General features: G+C 34.0%; 3 protein-coding genes across 6 annotated transcripts; all 3 read right to left on the bottom strand.

Moving 5' to 3' along the window:
• Positions 1 to 429: 429 nt before the first annotated feature.
• LOC106408951 (putative F-box/LRR-repeat protein 19) lies at positions 430 to 1,917 on the bottom strand. 3 transcript variants are annotated; one of them, XM_013849643.3, is made up of 3 exons: positions 1,750 to 1,917; positions 1,274 to 1,655; positions 430 to 1,203 (listed from the first exon to the last, which is right to left on the bottom strand). In XM_013849643.3, the coding sequence occupies exons 2-3, from the start codon at positions 1,603 to 1,605 to the stop codon at positions 696 to 698; spliced, it is 840 nt and encodes a 279-aa protein (XP_013705097.2). In that variant the 5' UTR covers positions 1,606 to 1,655; positions 1,750 to 1,917; the 3' UTR covers positions 430 to 695. The 3 variants fall into 3 exon arrangements, with proteins under 3 accessions (XP_013705097.2, XP_013705098.2, XP_013705099.2); XM_013849644.3 differs by having other exon boundaries at positions 1,274 to 1,605; positions 1,750 to 1,903; XM_013849645.3 differs by having other exon boundaries at positions 1,274 to 1,605; positions 1,788 to 1,881.
• Positions 1,918 to 4,150: 2,233 nt separating this feature from the next.
• Positions 4,151 to 11,521, bottom strand: LOC106408947 (serine carboxypeptidase 24). Of its 2 annotated transcripts, XM_013849634.3 has the most exons (12): positions 11,097 to 11,513; positions 9,075 to 9,182; positions 8,847 to 8,942; positions 8,611 to 8,703; positions 8,410 to 8,495; positions 7,899 to 8,302; positions 7,163 to 7,258; positions 6,883 to 6,988; positions 5,321 to 6,789; positions 5,075 to 5,145; positions 4,668 to 4,953; positions 4,151 to 4,567 (listed from the first exon to the last, which is right to left on the bottom strand). In XM_013849634.3, exons 1-9 carry the CDS (start codon positions 11,350 to 11,352, stop codon positions 6,643 to 6,645), a joined length of 1,392 nt encoding a protein of 463 aa, XP_013705088.2. In that variant the 5' UTR covers positions 11,353 to 11,513; the 3' UTR covers positions 4,151 to 4,567; positions 4,668 to 4,953; positions 5,075 to 5,145; positions 5,321 to 6,642. The 2 variants fall into 2 exon arrangements, with proteins under 2 accessions (XP_013705088.2, XP_013705089.1); XM_013849635.3 differs by lacking the exon at positions 8,611 to 8,703 and having other exon boundaries at positions 11,097 to 11,521.
• LOC106408954 lies at positions 4,394 to 5,404 on the bottom strand. Its single transcript, XM_013849647.3, has 4 exons — positions 5,321 to 5,404; positions 5,075 to 5,145; positions 4,668 to 4,953; positions 4,394 to 4,567 (listed from the first exon to the last, which is right to left on the bottom strand). The coding sequence occupies exons 1-4, from the start codon at positions 5,402 to 5,404 to the stop codon at positions 4,394 to 4,396; spliced, it is 615 nt and encodes a 204-aa protein (XP_013705101.2).
• Positions 11,522 to 13,122: the final 1,601 nt, after the last annotated feature.

The following is a 13,122-nucleotide window of genomic DNA, read 5'->3' as shown; positions in this document are numbered from 1 at the left end:
ACAAATGTTGATTGAATAATATAGAATATAATGTTTATGCTAATGTTCTACCAATTAATGTTATAGATAAATGATCCAATAAGCCTCCTTTCGGAACCAAAGCAACTATAAATTATTCAAGTAATGTGATACACTGTCTGCGTTCACGGCGTTACACCCAAAGATGATATCGAGAATTTCAGGTTCCATCCAAACACCCTGCAGGTTTGTAAAGCTTTATATGTTGAAAACTTCGTGATTTGTATTCAGAAACTTCATGCATAGCTTAATGTTCTTGTCCTAACTCATATCGTTAGGAAACAAAGATGAACTATTACTCTATTAGTTTTGGTGATTCTGCCGTCTTGTAAGAAATTCTTTTACAAAAAAAATTGCTTCTTTATAAAACCATGAAACTTTTTTCATGATAAGAAAGGATATGATGAGAAAAATCTTAAAAACTTGGAACCATCTATTAATTTAAGTATCATAGAAATAAATTAGTTTGGTTACACAAATAAGCAGTTGGGCTGACACAAAGTATACATGTTGGTGGCATTGTTCCTAAAGAATCTCATTAGTCTCGATTTTTTTTTACTGGTGGACTAAGAGGATATGATTATTTTTAAGCAAAGAGAGTATATGTCATGAAAAAAAGGAATAGAAAACCAAAATGCTTAAACTCAGCCAACAAAATAACAAAACTATGTGTTCAACTAGTAGAACAGAGTGGCTGCAAAATCTGGTTTCTTGATCTCCTTCAGATTCTTCAAGCTCGAGGTACCATTAGCAACACCAACGCTGGTCAGATACCTACTCCCGACCAAGTCCAAGTACTCAAGATTCGAACATCGTTTACAAAGATGAGCAAAAGCTTTATCAGTCAATGTGGAGTTTCGAAGTTCCAGGTGCTTCAGCTGATGCATGTGTCTCCCAATCGTATACGCATCAACGTTTCCTAAAGTTTCAACAGATAGATACTGCTTCTTCACGTAGGCATAACGCCTTAACCTTGCCACCTCTGAAGGCTGCATCAAGTTCCGTTTCAGGACCTGAAGATTCTTGCAGTTTGTACCAACTAGTTCCATGCACTCACAAGATATTTCATAAGAGCAGCTTATATCAAGCTCTTTAAGCTTGGTGCATTTTAATGCAATCTTCTTCATAGACTCAGTATTAACCTTTGGGCTGTACTTAACCCAAAGTACCTCAAGATTAGGACACCTGCAAATCGAGATTTAATCAAACTAAAACTTCCATGGAAACACCACAAGCTAATAAAGACTGTACGTACCTCTCGGCGACGTAGGAGAGAGACTGATTCGTACAATGCCTGACTCGAAGCTCCCTGAGTTCGCCCTGGCTCTGATCCACAACAGACCGGATGGTTGTGTCAACTTTTTCCTCGAACTCAGGACTCCACCAGTAGGTCGTATCGGTGGAGGTCAGAAACTCAGCTTCTAGATCCAAGATAGTGTTGAGGGACGTGTCTTGGCAAACGTTCATCCACTTCTTGCAGACAAGCATCGGTCCGTTCCATCGTTTCCCCATGCTTAACCGTGAGAAGATGTCGATGAGACATTCTCGAATCAATTCTGTCCAGTCAGGGTGGAGTGTAGATCCCATCTGATCAAGAACGAAGAAGAAAAGAGTGTGACCCTCAGTGGAGACAAAACCTTACAGCAAAGCAGAAGATACAGAGCAAAAGTTAAGATTGATATGTCTAAGAAGACTAGAACAGAGTATATCATATTTTGATCAATATTATACCTTTGTCTTGATCAGAGTTCTTGTTTCTTGATATTTACCTTTGTGGTTTCTGCGCTTCTTGTTCTTGAAACATAAAATCCAAGACGGCTTTATCTTTACTCAGCCGTTGAGTACCGTATGAGATCCAAAAAAGATCTAGATATCTTTAGTATGGCCCAATGAGTACTGAGATCCAAAAAAGATCTAGAAAATAGAAACAAATCTAAAAACATTGATAAAAAAAAATACCAAATTAAAATTAGATTATTTTGCTTATTTATCATGTTTTCCATAATTTTGGTTAATTTGGTTATTTATCATATGCTTAATAATTATAATTAATAGTTTTACTTAATAAACAGTTATATAATGTTGCTAGATTATAGTATATATTTAAGCAATTGTTATCTTTTTGTTCACACGAAAATATTATTATAAAACCTATTCATTTCTTATATTTTTAGATTTTAGTTTAGTTTATATCACATTGAGTGACTTCCTATTGCTTCGGATATCATATGAATATTTTTTTATTATGTGATTCTTTCTGGTTTTGTTCATATTGAATCTTATATCATGTATTTTCAGTGGCTATGGAGATAGAAAAAGGATTCTATTGTCTAGATAAATATAATTGTATTCTCTTATGTTTTTTGACTTGAGTTTCCTTTAGGTTGTAGCATCACTAATTTGTTATATGAATTTTTGGACTTCGGGCTTCGGTTTGTCCAAGAACAAGAAAAAGAAGAAGATCTAAAATCAAGGAGCGTAAAAGACATAGAAGATGTTGTCCAATCACGAGAAGGTTGAGTGATTAAATTGATGTAGTATTCCATTCACTTAGATTTATGTTTGTTTAGATATTTTGTTTGCTTTTACCTAATTGAGTTATTCTTAATTGTTTGCTTTTGTTTTGATATGTGTATTCTTTTGTTGTGTTTTTTTCTTACGTTAGATCTAGGTTTTGTAAGTTAGAAGTATTTCCTCTATCATAGAAGTTTTATGTTCTACGTACGTTTGTTATTTTTCAACTTGTTTTTTCTTATTTGTTTATTATTTTGTGCAGTACCAAAGGTATACTTTCACGTTGCTTGCCACCTTAAAATTCTCCATCTCAATAGCTAAAAAGAAAAACCTATAGTGTACTGTGTACATGTAAGTTTTTGATCTTATGGACGTTATTTGTGTGAATCCTGAGTAAATGAAAAATGTATGAGCTCAAAATTAAAACATGGCATGAACTTTTTTTACCGACTTGTTCAATCGGTTGGTTCTGGTAATGATACAAATTTACAGACTATATTAGTTAGTTAATTAAACAAATATACTCTAATATAAACTTGTGATATTATTAGTTTCAAATTGATATTTTTGATTTGAACTATCACATTAATAACTAGAGTAGTTAGAGTCATTCTACATTTGATGAACAATTATCTTTATTTAAAATGCTTAATAATTAGATAATTATATTTATTCATGATATAGATAGTTATTTATTCATATACAATAATAAAATCACACAAAAATAAAAGGTAAACTTGCATAAATAATAATCGAGTAAAAGAAAATTTAATTATATATTATCATTATCTAAAAATTATTAATTAACCTGTTATTATCCAAAATCAATAAAAGCTGATATATACATACATACATATATATATATATATATATATATATCTTTATATATTTTTCAAGGTAATATAATTGTAGTTACCAACAATAATCTTATCAGTTTTTAGTATAAAAATGTTTAGCCAAAAAATATATTATACCATATAGTTTTATGAGGAAAAAATGTTAAGATATACTTAAATGTGACAATATAAAATTTGGTGATAAGATTAGCGTCGATGAAATTTTTTTTGGAAATTTTCCTAAAATATAGTTGGAAGCAATATAATTAAAAAATGATGATTTTTAAATAAATAATGTATATTTAAATTTTGTAAAATGGTTATGCCCGCATATGCGGACACAACACCTAGTTACTATATAAGCAATATGCATCTTTGTAACATAATTCTCAAGAGTCTAATGATATTCTTCCTAAACATATTTTGCGTGATTTACTCTAATCAATTTATCAGTTAAAAAATTGTATACAACACTTGCAACCTGATATATATAAATAGAGCATAAAGTTTACACATGACTGATACTGCTCTTATGCTCGAACCTTGCGAACTCGGAAAGATCCATCAGATTCTTGCACATCATGAGAAACATTATCAGAGATATACCATAAGAGTAGCTTATATCCAGCACCCTAAGCTTTGGACAATTTGAGGCTATCTTCATCATCAATGTTGATTTTGAGTGACGTTAAGGCAGTACTTAACCCAAAGCACCTCAAGATTAGGACAACTGAGATAATAAAATTTACTTTGTTTTATCTATTTTGCCACTAAAACACATATAACAGAACAGAGAATGAAGTTATGAAGAGAATGAGTAAAGACAGAACATACAACACAATACACGAGATTATGTAACCACCAATTGTCACCAGTTCTGATTGTCACTAAGACAAGAGTTGGAACATGTGAATAGTTATGACTTGCTAACTCATCATCTATACTTGTATACATATATAAAGCATAATGTGCAAAATATTGGGCTAAATCATATTCTCAATCCTACTTCATACACTTGAAAAATCTCAAACCCTTAGAGCCACTGGATCTTGCCATGACACCTTCCTCTTCACTGCTCTACTAATCTCTTTCCCCACGTCTCTGCAAATCGGCAACTTCATCTCGCAATCGATTCCATTACCAAGCATTACTTTCTTTGTTGCTTCACCATTCCCTTCCGGCTCCTCTTCTTCTTCTCTCTACAAACAAAAAGCAAATCAAGCTCTGATCAATTTCTCAAGACTCCAACTAAAAGGAAGAGCCTTATAAAACATCATCACAAGTTGTTTTAGCTTTTACCGAGACCAGGTTTAGGTCAAAGCCCGAGACTTTGCTGCTGACCACCAGAGTGTTGTCGTTAAGATCAGGAAGTGGAGTTAAAACCTCGTTTCCTCTGCTCCTTGCATTATTGTCATTGCAAACTGTATCCTTGCGCTTCAAATCAAACCATGGACCAGAGTGCTTCTTTCTTTTGCCACTTGTTGTTACCTTCACATCTCCTCCAGATTCGGACAATCTCAGCGTGTCGGGAGATGTTTCAAGAGTTTGGTCTTGCTTCAAGTGTTTGTATCTGCGTCTCAAGAACCTATCGTTTGAAACAAAACACACACACACACTCAAGTAAGCTAATAAAAGACCAATTAAACGTTGGAATGTGTTTCAGTCATGTAATTAAAATTCACATGAAGAGATTGAGGGATTATTACCTAACTTGTGCATCAAGGGCCGATCGTTTTTGCTTCATCACCTCCAGTTTCCTCATCTTATACTCTGTTCCCTGAACAGCAATAAAAATCAAAACTTTCTTTATTCATTTGCTAGATTTGAATCAACCCAACAGTTCCAAACCCAGATTCATTACAGAACATAAGAACACAACCCTAATTATGTCGTGCAGATCCAGAGGAAACCGAGACAAACAAAGGAGGAACTCAGACAGTCTCAACTATTACCTTTCTCAACTCGTGATAATCCTGCAAAAGGGATTGATGCTTGAACATGATCCTGGGATCGACCAAGTCAGTAATCTCCTTCATCGGATCTGATCAGTGAATTGCAAACACAAGCGAGGAAGAGAGAGATAGAGATGTGGAAGAAGGTGAGAAAGCTGGGGAAGAAGAGAGAAGGGCAAAAAGGGAGAGTCTTGTATGAAACAACTCTGTACTTGACCAAAGACTTAAAGAAACCACAAAGAAGAAGCCACCACACCACATTATTGTCTGGGTGCCCATTACCAATTGAGAAATTAAAAGTTTTGATTTTTCTTTTTCTTTTTTTTTTTTTTGGGTGAGAGGGTCTATTGAGACAGAACAGCAGAAAACTGGGACTGGTGATCTAAGAAAATGGAGAAAGAAAGAAAATAGGAAGAAAAAGAATTCATAACATTTATTTTCTTTCTTTTTCACTTTTTGTCTATGGTGTGTGTGGTGCAACCCTTTTGGAAGTTGCAGAAGGGCATTCAAATGCTGACTAGTATACAAGAAAAAAAAAAGTTCTTCCTTTATTTGTATTGATTAGGTTTATTATGGTCTTTGTGAGGTGGGTTTGATGATTGGTAGAGATTTGAATTTAAAAAGCACATATAGGTGTTGTCATTGAATGGGTATGTAGAGAAGAATTTGTTGAGAGATAATTAAAAGAAAGAGATGGGATCTAGAGAGAGAGAGCAAAAATGAAAGCTGGGTTGATGAAAGAAAGAGTGAAACAGTGGGAGAAGAAAACTACGGTGGTTTGGTGTAATGTGTACAATGAGTGTATGTGTATATGTATAATATTTGTTGACTGGATGCCACGTACTTGTCTCATTTGGACCCATTCTGAAAAACTGACCATTATACCCTTTGAATCAACTTTTGCCTTCCCAAAATATTCATAGAACTGGGAATGTTTTGACGGATGTTGTGTTAAAGTGCTTAGGCAACCCACTCGACTCTCAGGTATGAGAACTGCAGTTTGTTTCTGTATATGAATCAACGCAAAAGAAACTAGACCTCTTTACTCTACTTAATGAATCAGAGATAAATAATTTTGTTTTGGATATAAACTAAGACGAAATATTTGAACCCTTGTACTTTAAAATATCAACAATTCCTTGAATACTCTCAAATCGTTTCATGATTTCCAAATTGTGGAAATGAATCAAACTTTAAAACAGAAATTATAAAATAAATAAAAAACAAGAATTCCGAGTTTAATTTACTCGGAATTGAATCCTAATCTGGTAGGCTAGATTGTGCTTGTTGGAGACATTTTCTCTTACTCTATGTTTAGGTTACTAATAAGATTTTGGAAGCTCTTTTCCGGCCAAGAACGATTTGAAAAGAATGAGAGCACGCTTTGGTTCGAATAAAGGCACCTCGTGCCCCGCCCCTCTTACTGTTGCAAAGGTCAGTCCCTTGTAAACCTCCGTCCATCCTCCCACCTATCACCACCCATTAACATCACTGCCTTAGTGCCTTATATATATCATATGTATCCATGCATGTAACGTTTTGTGTATGTATACTATATATACCTGGTTACCCGAGTACCAAGGGTACCAACGAGTCTTCACCGGGAGATTGAGATGGTTTAGGGAAAACCGTGTCGCCGTCACTGGAACCACCGAATCTGTATCACCACTGCATAATGAAAAATATAATCCACTGTTTTATTTTTTGTTTTTTTTCTAAATAATATAATCCATTGTTATGCATGTTTTAAGGGTTTAATATGTCCATGTCTGCTCTACGACAAGAATATGGCTATGGGGTAGGACGTGACAATATCTCTAATCACATCAAACCATAGCTTACCTGAAAACCCATATCCTCAAACCAGCTGCTGCAAGTTCCTTGTAAACAGGTAACATCGTCTTGTCGGAGTCTTTCCAGTTCTTGATCAGAACATCACTGCACCATCCCAAACAAGAACAATAAAGCATTTCAAAACCACTCTAAACCACTTTAGCAAACATTTTTACAATCGTTACACATCATTTTTTTTATCGTCTACAAGTTCTAGACCTGAAGGCCCTTAGAGCATCATTATCGCAGAAACCCCATTTGGGGTTTCTTAATTTTTTTTTTTTGTTTTTTTATTTTTTCGAATTTAGAAAAAAAAAATTAAAAACGAACCAATCGCGGACCGCCACGTGTCATTGGGGCTCGCAAACAGTATAAGAAACCCTTAAGGACCGACTACTATTTGATAGTTTTGGTAACCGGTTTCTTACAAAAAAGTGGGTCCTACGCGGGACCCACACGCTAAGAACCCCTCTAGTATCCTTGGATAAAGATGTTCTTAGAGCATGATTAACTCGGGGTTCTTAGCGGAAATTAAGAAACTGTTTCTTAACTTCCGCTAAGAAACGCACTCTAAGAATTCCGGGTTAATCATGTTCTAACATCTTTTATAACGAAGCCAGAGCCACTTTAAATTAACTGTTTTTAATTAAGTAGACTAGTCCCAACGGCAATTGAACCCATAATAACCCTTTAGTTCACTTCTAGAAAATCCAAGAGTTTTAAGTGGTGAAATCGAACAGTTTACCTGCAAGCTGTCCATTTATAGCGAATCCCTGTGACGTTAGCATGCATAGCTCTCTGAACATCTTTACGGTTGTAATACTTCTCTGCGTAGCTCTCCGTGCAAGGATCGTATCCAGACACAAACCGTCTGCGCAAGAGTGTGTTTTTCATACGTAAGAAACCAGTTTTCTTCTGTTTTGAGGCCACGCACGTTGGAGTGTAAATGCTGTATTGATCAATGTCACCGAACTCGTGGTTCATGGCGTAATTAACAGCCGTGTCGCAGTCGTCGGAAACTTTATCGGCCGTGAAGTTGCAGTTTTTGAGAATTGACTTGTAGGTTTTGTCGGAAATAATTGCGTGGGTCCACCAGTAAGCTACGGTTCCTATGCTGTCGTACTCATTGTCCGTCACTGCGTTCCCCACCTTGAAAAATAATGTATTGAGAAATCTTTGGTTAAGTACAAATGTGACCAGTATTTTACATTTGAGCTATATAGACCCTATTTATTAGTTATTAGTTACCAACTTACCATGAATCCTTTGAGATTGATGATGGGTTTTGAGAAAGCTTTGTTGTAGTCATGTATCTTTTTGGCAAGCTGAGGTACATAGTGACCTGTTAAAGTCATACCAAATTAATATAGATCAAGAATCATCATTGCATCATTGTTGTACCTTTTAACAAATAAAACGATCAAAATTAGTCAAACTATATAGTTAGGTAATAATACCAGCATAACTTTCACCAGCGATGTATAAGTCTCTATATTTGTATTGTGGAAATCTTGATAACCATTTGATAAGAAATATCAAATTGTCTTGTGCTGTATAATACAGGATGAAATTACAACATGAAACAAAATTTCCATGCAAAAATGTGAAGAAAATCATTTTTTTTTAGAATAAGCTTATCATGCCAAACTTATAACTATTTGTGATAAAATAAAGTAAATGAAATAGATTGAACCTGTTTGTTCGTCTCCATAGCTTTTAAGATCGTAACTTGTGTTCGTGTAAGAAAATCCTACACCGGCTGGTGATTCCAAAAACAGGAGGTTTGCATCTGTTATTGTAGACATGTAGAAAACGATGTTTAGATCAATTAACTCGTTCCATAATATATATTACGAAGCTCCAAAATAATTTCTTACATACAAAAATAGAACAAATTGTTTGTAAATGAATATTTAGTTACCTTTGTTCCATGAGAACTTGTTGAGAAAGAGACTGGAACCGGTTTTGTTGATACGGAACGGTCCAATTTCCTCTGAAGCTCCATAAGCAATCGACGAGCAGCCTGGTCCTGTAGATTTTGTTTTTATAAAATGTTATATTTGATAATTTCCATCATCTTCAACATATATTTCAACTACTCTTTTCATAAATTTTTAAGTATGCTTTCAAAAAAAAAATGTCTTGATAAGCTTTCTAGAAGTTGGTCCATGTTGAAATGTGATCCATAATATGGTCCATTCTGTTCGTGCATGCTCCGACTTTCTTCCTACTAGTGATTAAATTAAATATAAAAAAACCATTGGCCAGAAATCAAAAGAATATTTGATGACGCATATATTTCTGGATCATGGTCCCGAAAAATAAAACTACTATCTATTTTTATTTAAAATAGTTTTATAATTCTGTGTAAAAAAACAAAAGTTGTGTTACAAAAAAGTTGCAAGAAAACATGAGCGGGAGTGAGTGAGTGTGGTTGTGTGCTCACACAACTATAGAATGGCATCATCATTTTTCTCAACCTCCATGAACACGCATGCTTCTATTCGAAAGGGACTATGAAAATAATAAATAATATTAAGAGCCGTTTTTCTTATAAAAACCTAGGTCAACTTTTCTATTACAAATTGAAAAGCAACAAAACTAGTTAAAAAAAAAACTAAATGCACAGGGAAAGTCGGTAAGCTTTTTGGTAATGTTTATCAGTATAACTGTATATTATAAGTTTTTATCACCTTTTTGTCATGCTTTCTTACACAGCTAATGGAGAGACAGACGAACAAAGGCATCTAATAAAAGAACAAGTTGATGCTTGAAAGTGACAAGGGAAGTCTCAACATTTAATCATTTCATGGAAGAAAACTATATATGATCAGCTTACTCATGTGTTCTGTACTTATTATTGCATTGCGAATTATTTTAAAATAAGGTTCTATAAGGGTATAGGACAATTACATAAATTACATTCAGTCTACATTTATTAGCTTAACGAAATCAAACTGACGATAGGTTTCCCAGCGAGGTCCCATGTCGGCTACTAAACACTATTATGTTTTATTTGTTGTGGCTATTTAGAGCCGTCATGAATGTATATGTCAAAAGCTGGTAAAAGTTCTAGTGTCATGAATCAGGGCGCTTCACGTAACGCCTGTACCATGAGGATATATATATGTTATACTCCAAATTTAGATGTGTAATTTAGTGGGAGATAAGGGCCTTCACTCCAATGCGCGTGAGTAGTCGAAATGGGAAGGAGTGGTAGATTGAACAGAGCTCGTGGAGGACTTATGTAGCAATATTAATGGTCTGGGATACTTTTCTTTTATTAAATAAAGATGTGATGTAAATAGATAAAGAAAGGAAGTGCAAGTTCAGTTAATGAAAGGCAGATGGGGTGGTTGAGATGCTGCTGCTATTGCTATTTTGGTTAGACATTGGTTTGTTTTTATCCAAAATAACTATTTTAACTTTTTGTTTAATTAATTTAATAAATACACTAATTAGTAATGTAATGGCCGATAGATATGTTTTGTTTTGTCTCATAATCGTGGTCTTATGAAATTGTTTTAGGACTAACTTTTTGTTATGTCTTATGATGGGACTAAATGTTTGTTTTGTTTCTCTTTTATACCCTTTTGTCTCCTTGTCCAAAAGAATAGATAGACTGTACTTATGAAATGATCTTTGATGCATAACTATATCTCTTATCTTAATCTATGTAATATATTGTTCTTTGTTTGGCTTTGCATTTTATTTTTCATTTTACAAAATGTTTACTCTAAGCAGTCTTTATTTTAGTTTGATTTGATCTGGTAGATTTAGAACTATAGTCGGGTGTAAAATGCATGATTGTGAGAAAAATAATCAGCAAGGAGCTATGAAACCCCTAAATACATCTACAGTTAAACATATACAACTACACAAAGCTATAAAACAGAGATAATTTAGATATGCATACGAATGATTTGAAATGGAGAAAACTGACCTCCATTGAGCCAAAGAAGAAGGGGTTTGGTGTGAGGAGAAGTTGACTCAGTGAGCCAATAAAAGAGAGAACGACCATGAGATTCATTCACATTGACATAGCCTGAGTATTGTGAGAATGTCACTTTTGGTTGCCCTGGAAGTGCTTTGATTCTGTCCTTCTCTTGCTCTCTTGAAGGCAATGATGATGGTGATGATGCCGATGATTTTGATAAAAGAGCTAGAAAAAGAAGAAAAATGAGATGGGTTCTTGCCATTTTCTTGTCCTCTCTCACCCTCTCCACTTTTCTTCTTCAATAAGTTTTGGGTGTAAGATCATATAGTATATAGAATTATATGTATGTATACGTATGTATTTATATGCGTGTGAATGAAGAGAGATGTATGGATATTGATGGATGGGGTTTTGGAGGTTCTTATTTAATGTGTGTTTTGCTGATTTACTACACAATGTGTAGGTTGGCCAGCTGTGAGTGGACCTTCCTCAGTCACCACACTCTCTCTCAATGCTAGTGTATTTATTGGCATATATGTGAGTATATTTAGGAACTATTCACGAGCTTGTAGATATAGGTATAGCCAATGTAGAACTATTCACGACTTTGTATAATACAGCCTCATATATACCAATTTGGTGAAATACTATATCATGTATATGTAATGTGGTGAAATACTATACATGTATATGTAATATTTGGCTTATATTAGTTGTGGACTTGTGGTATTGCTTTTCCCACATAGAATTGTGTCGCGGCAAATGCGGTGTGAAGGTGATAAGGTGATAAGGTCCATTATTTCGGCTCCGAATATACATAAGAGAAAAAAAAATTTTGATTAATGTAGTTAATGGGTGTGAATCAGTTATTAATTAAATAAAATTAGTTCATTCGGTAGATCAGCCGCATAGTATTCAGTATTCACATGTCAGCAATTACGTTTTTAAGTGTTTATGCACATAAAAGATGGTACATTGCTCATATACGAAGGCAAATCTGGATCTTGAATCAGAAGAGATCATTTAGATTCAGAAGCAGATTAAAGCCATAAATGCAATATTGCATGATTAGTGATTATTTTATTCTATTCTCTCACCCTCTCATACATGTTATGTTTCTAGCTATCTACATGGTAATTAGGCGTAATTGACACTATCATTTCTATCACGTTTCTCTCATACTAACTTTTAGGCGATTTTTTGGGATTTAACTGCTTAATTATAATAATAAAAAGACAATAGATCCATAATTCAAAAACGCTGTAGCACGTTTGTTCGAGAAGAACAAACAAAAAAGAAAAAAATAAGTAAACTGTGCATGTATTTACTTTGGGCAAGTAAGAATAAAAGGTGTAATTACCCCAAGTAACCAAAGAAACAGACAAACAAAAATAAAAAATGTCAAATTGTTATAAAATAAACTTTGAAATGATCTTCAGCTCCTTTACCAACTCAAGCACTATGATCATCTACTCATCAAACACTATGATCACCCACTCATTTATCAAATTAAGCACCATCTTTGTTATTTTATGTATTGTTGTTTACTATAAATACCATCACTCATCTCACTCTTTTGTACACAATAAAAAACAAGAACAATAGTTTATAATCAAAGAACCATTACATCTTCTTCTTCTTCCTTATAATAAACTCTCTCCCTTATATTAGTATTATTTACTTCCTACGGGTATTAAATTCTACTCTTATTTAAATTTCTCGATACTATAAATTATAAGTTATTTCATAACACGTTATCAGCACGATCGTTCTGCAATTCGGAAAAATTTATTGTATCATATATACCCTGCTATAATGGTCGGTATACCGACTGTACTATTATTTATATTATGTTATAATGGCCGGAATACCGCCTATATTATTTATTAATATTTTAATTAATTTATTGGTCGGTCGAGCCATCTTATATTCTATTTATTGTTAACTGGACGACCGAGCCGCCTTTATTTTCTGTTTGTTGTTAACTAGTCGACTGAGCCACCTTATATTTTGTTTATTGCTAATTGGTCGG

This window comes from Brassica napus, chromosome C7 (assembly GCF_020379485.1).
Source record: "Brassica napus cultivar Da-Ae chromosome C7, Da-Ae, whole genome shotgun sequence".
In the NCBI taxonomy this organism is placed as follows: Eukaryota; Viridiplantae; Streptophyta; class Magnoliopsida; order Brassicales; family Brassicaceae; genus Brassica; species Brassica napus.
Note: the sequence above shows the minus strand (reverse complement) of the source record. Positions and strands in the feature narration are given on the sequence as shown.

Bases quoted from the DNA above. Each gene is read 5' to 3' on its own strand.
- LOC106408951 (XM_013849643.3), bottom strand. From the start codon at position 1,605: ATGGGATCTACACTCCACCCTGACTGGACAGAATTGATTCGAGAATGT. The intron at 1,204-1,273 runs GTACGTACAGTC...CTCGATTTGCAG, and splicing joins CTCTCCTACGTCGCCGAGAG to GTGTCCTAATCTTGAGGTAC.
- LOC106408954 (XM_013849647.3), bottom strand. From the start codon at position 5,404: ATGAAGGAGATTACTGACTTGGTCGATCCCAGGATCATGTTCAAGCAT. The intron at 5,146-5,320 runs GTAATAGTTGAG...ATTGCTGTTCAG, and splicing joins ATTATCACGAGTTGAGAAAG to GGAACAGAGTATAAGATGAG. The intron at 4,568-4,667 runs GTAAAAGCTAAA...TTTTGTTTGTAG, and splicing joins TTGACCTAAACCTGGTCTCG to AGAGAAGAAGAAGAGGAGCC.
- LOC106408947 (XM_013849634.3), bottom strand. From the start codon at position 11,352: ATGGCAAGAACCCATCTCATTTTTCTTCTTTTTCTAGCTCTTTTATCA. The intron at 8,303-8,409 runs GTAAGTTGGTAA...TTATTTTTCAAG, and splicing joins TCAATCTCAAAGGATTCATG to GTGGGGAACGCAGTGACGGA. The intron at 7,259-7,898 runs GTAAACTGTTCG...GGGATGGTGCAG, and splicing joins TATAAATGGACAGCTTGCAG to TGATGTTCTGATCAAGAACT.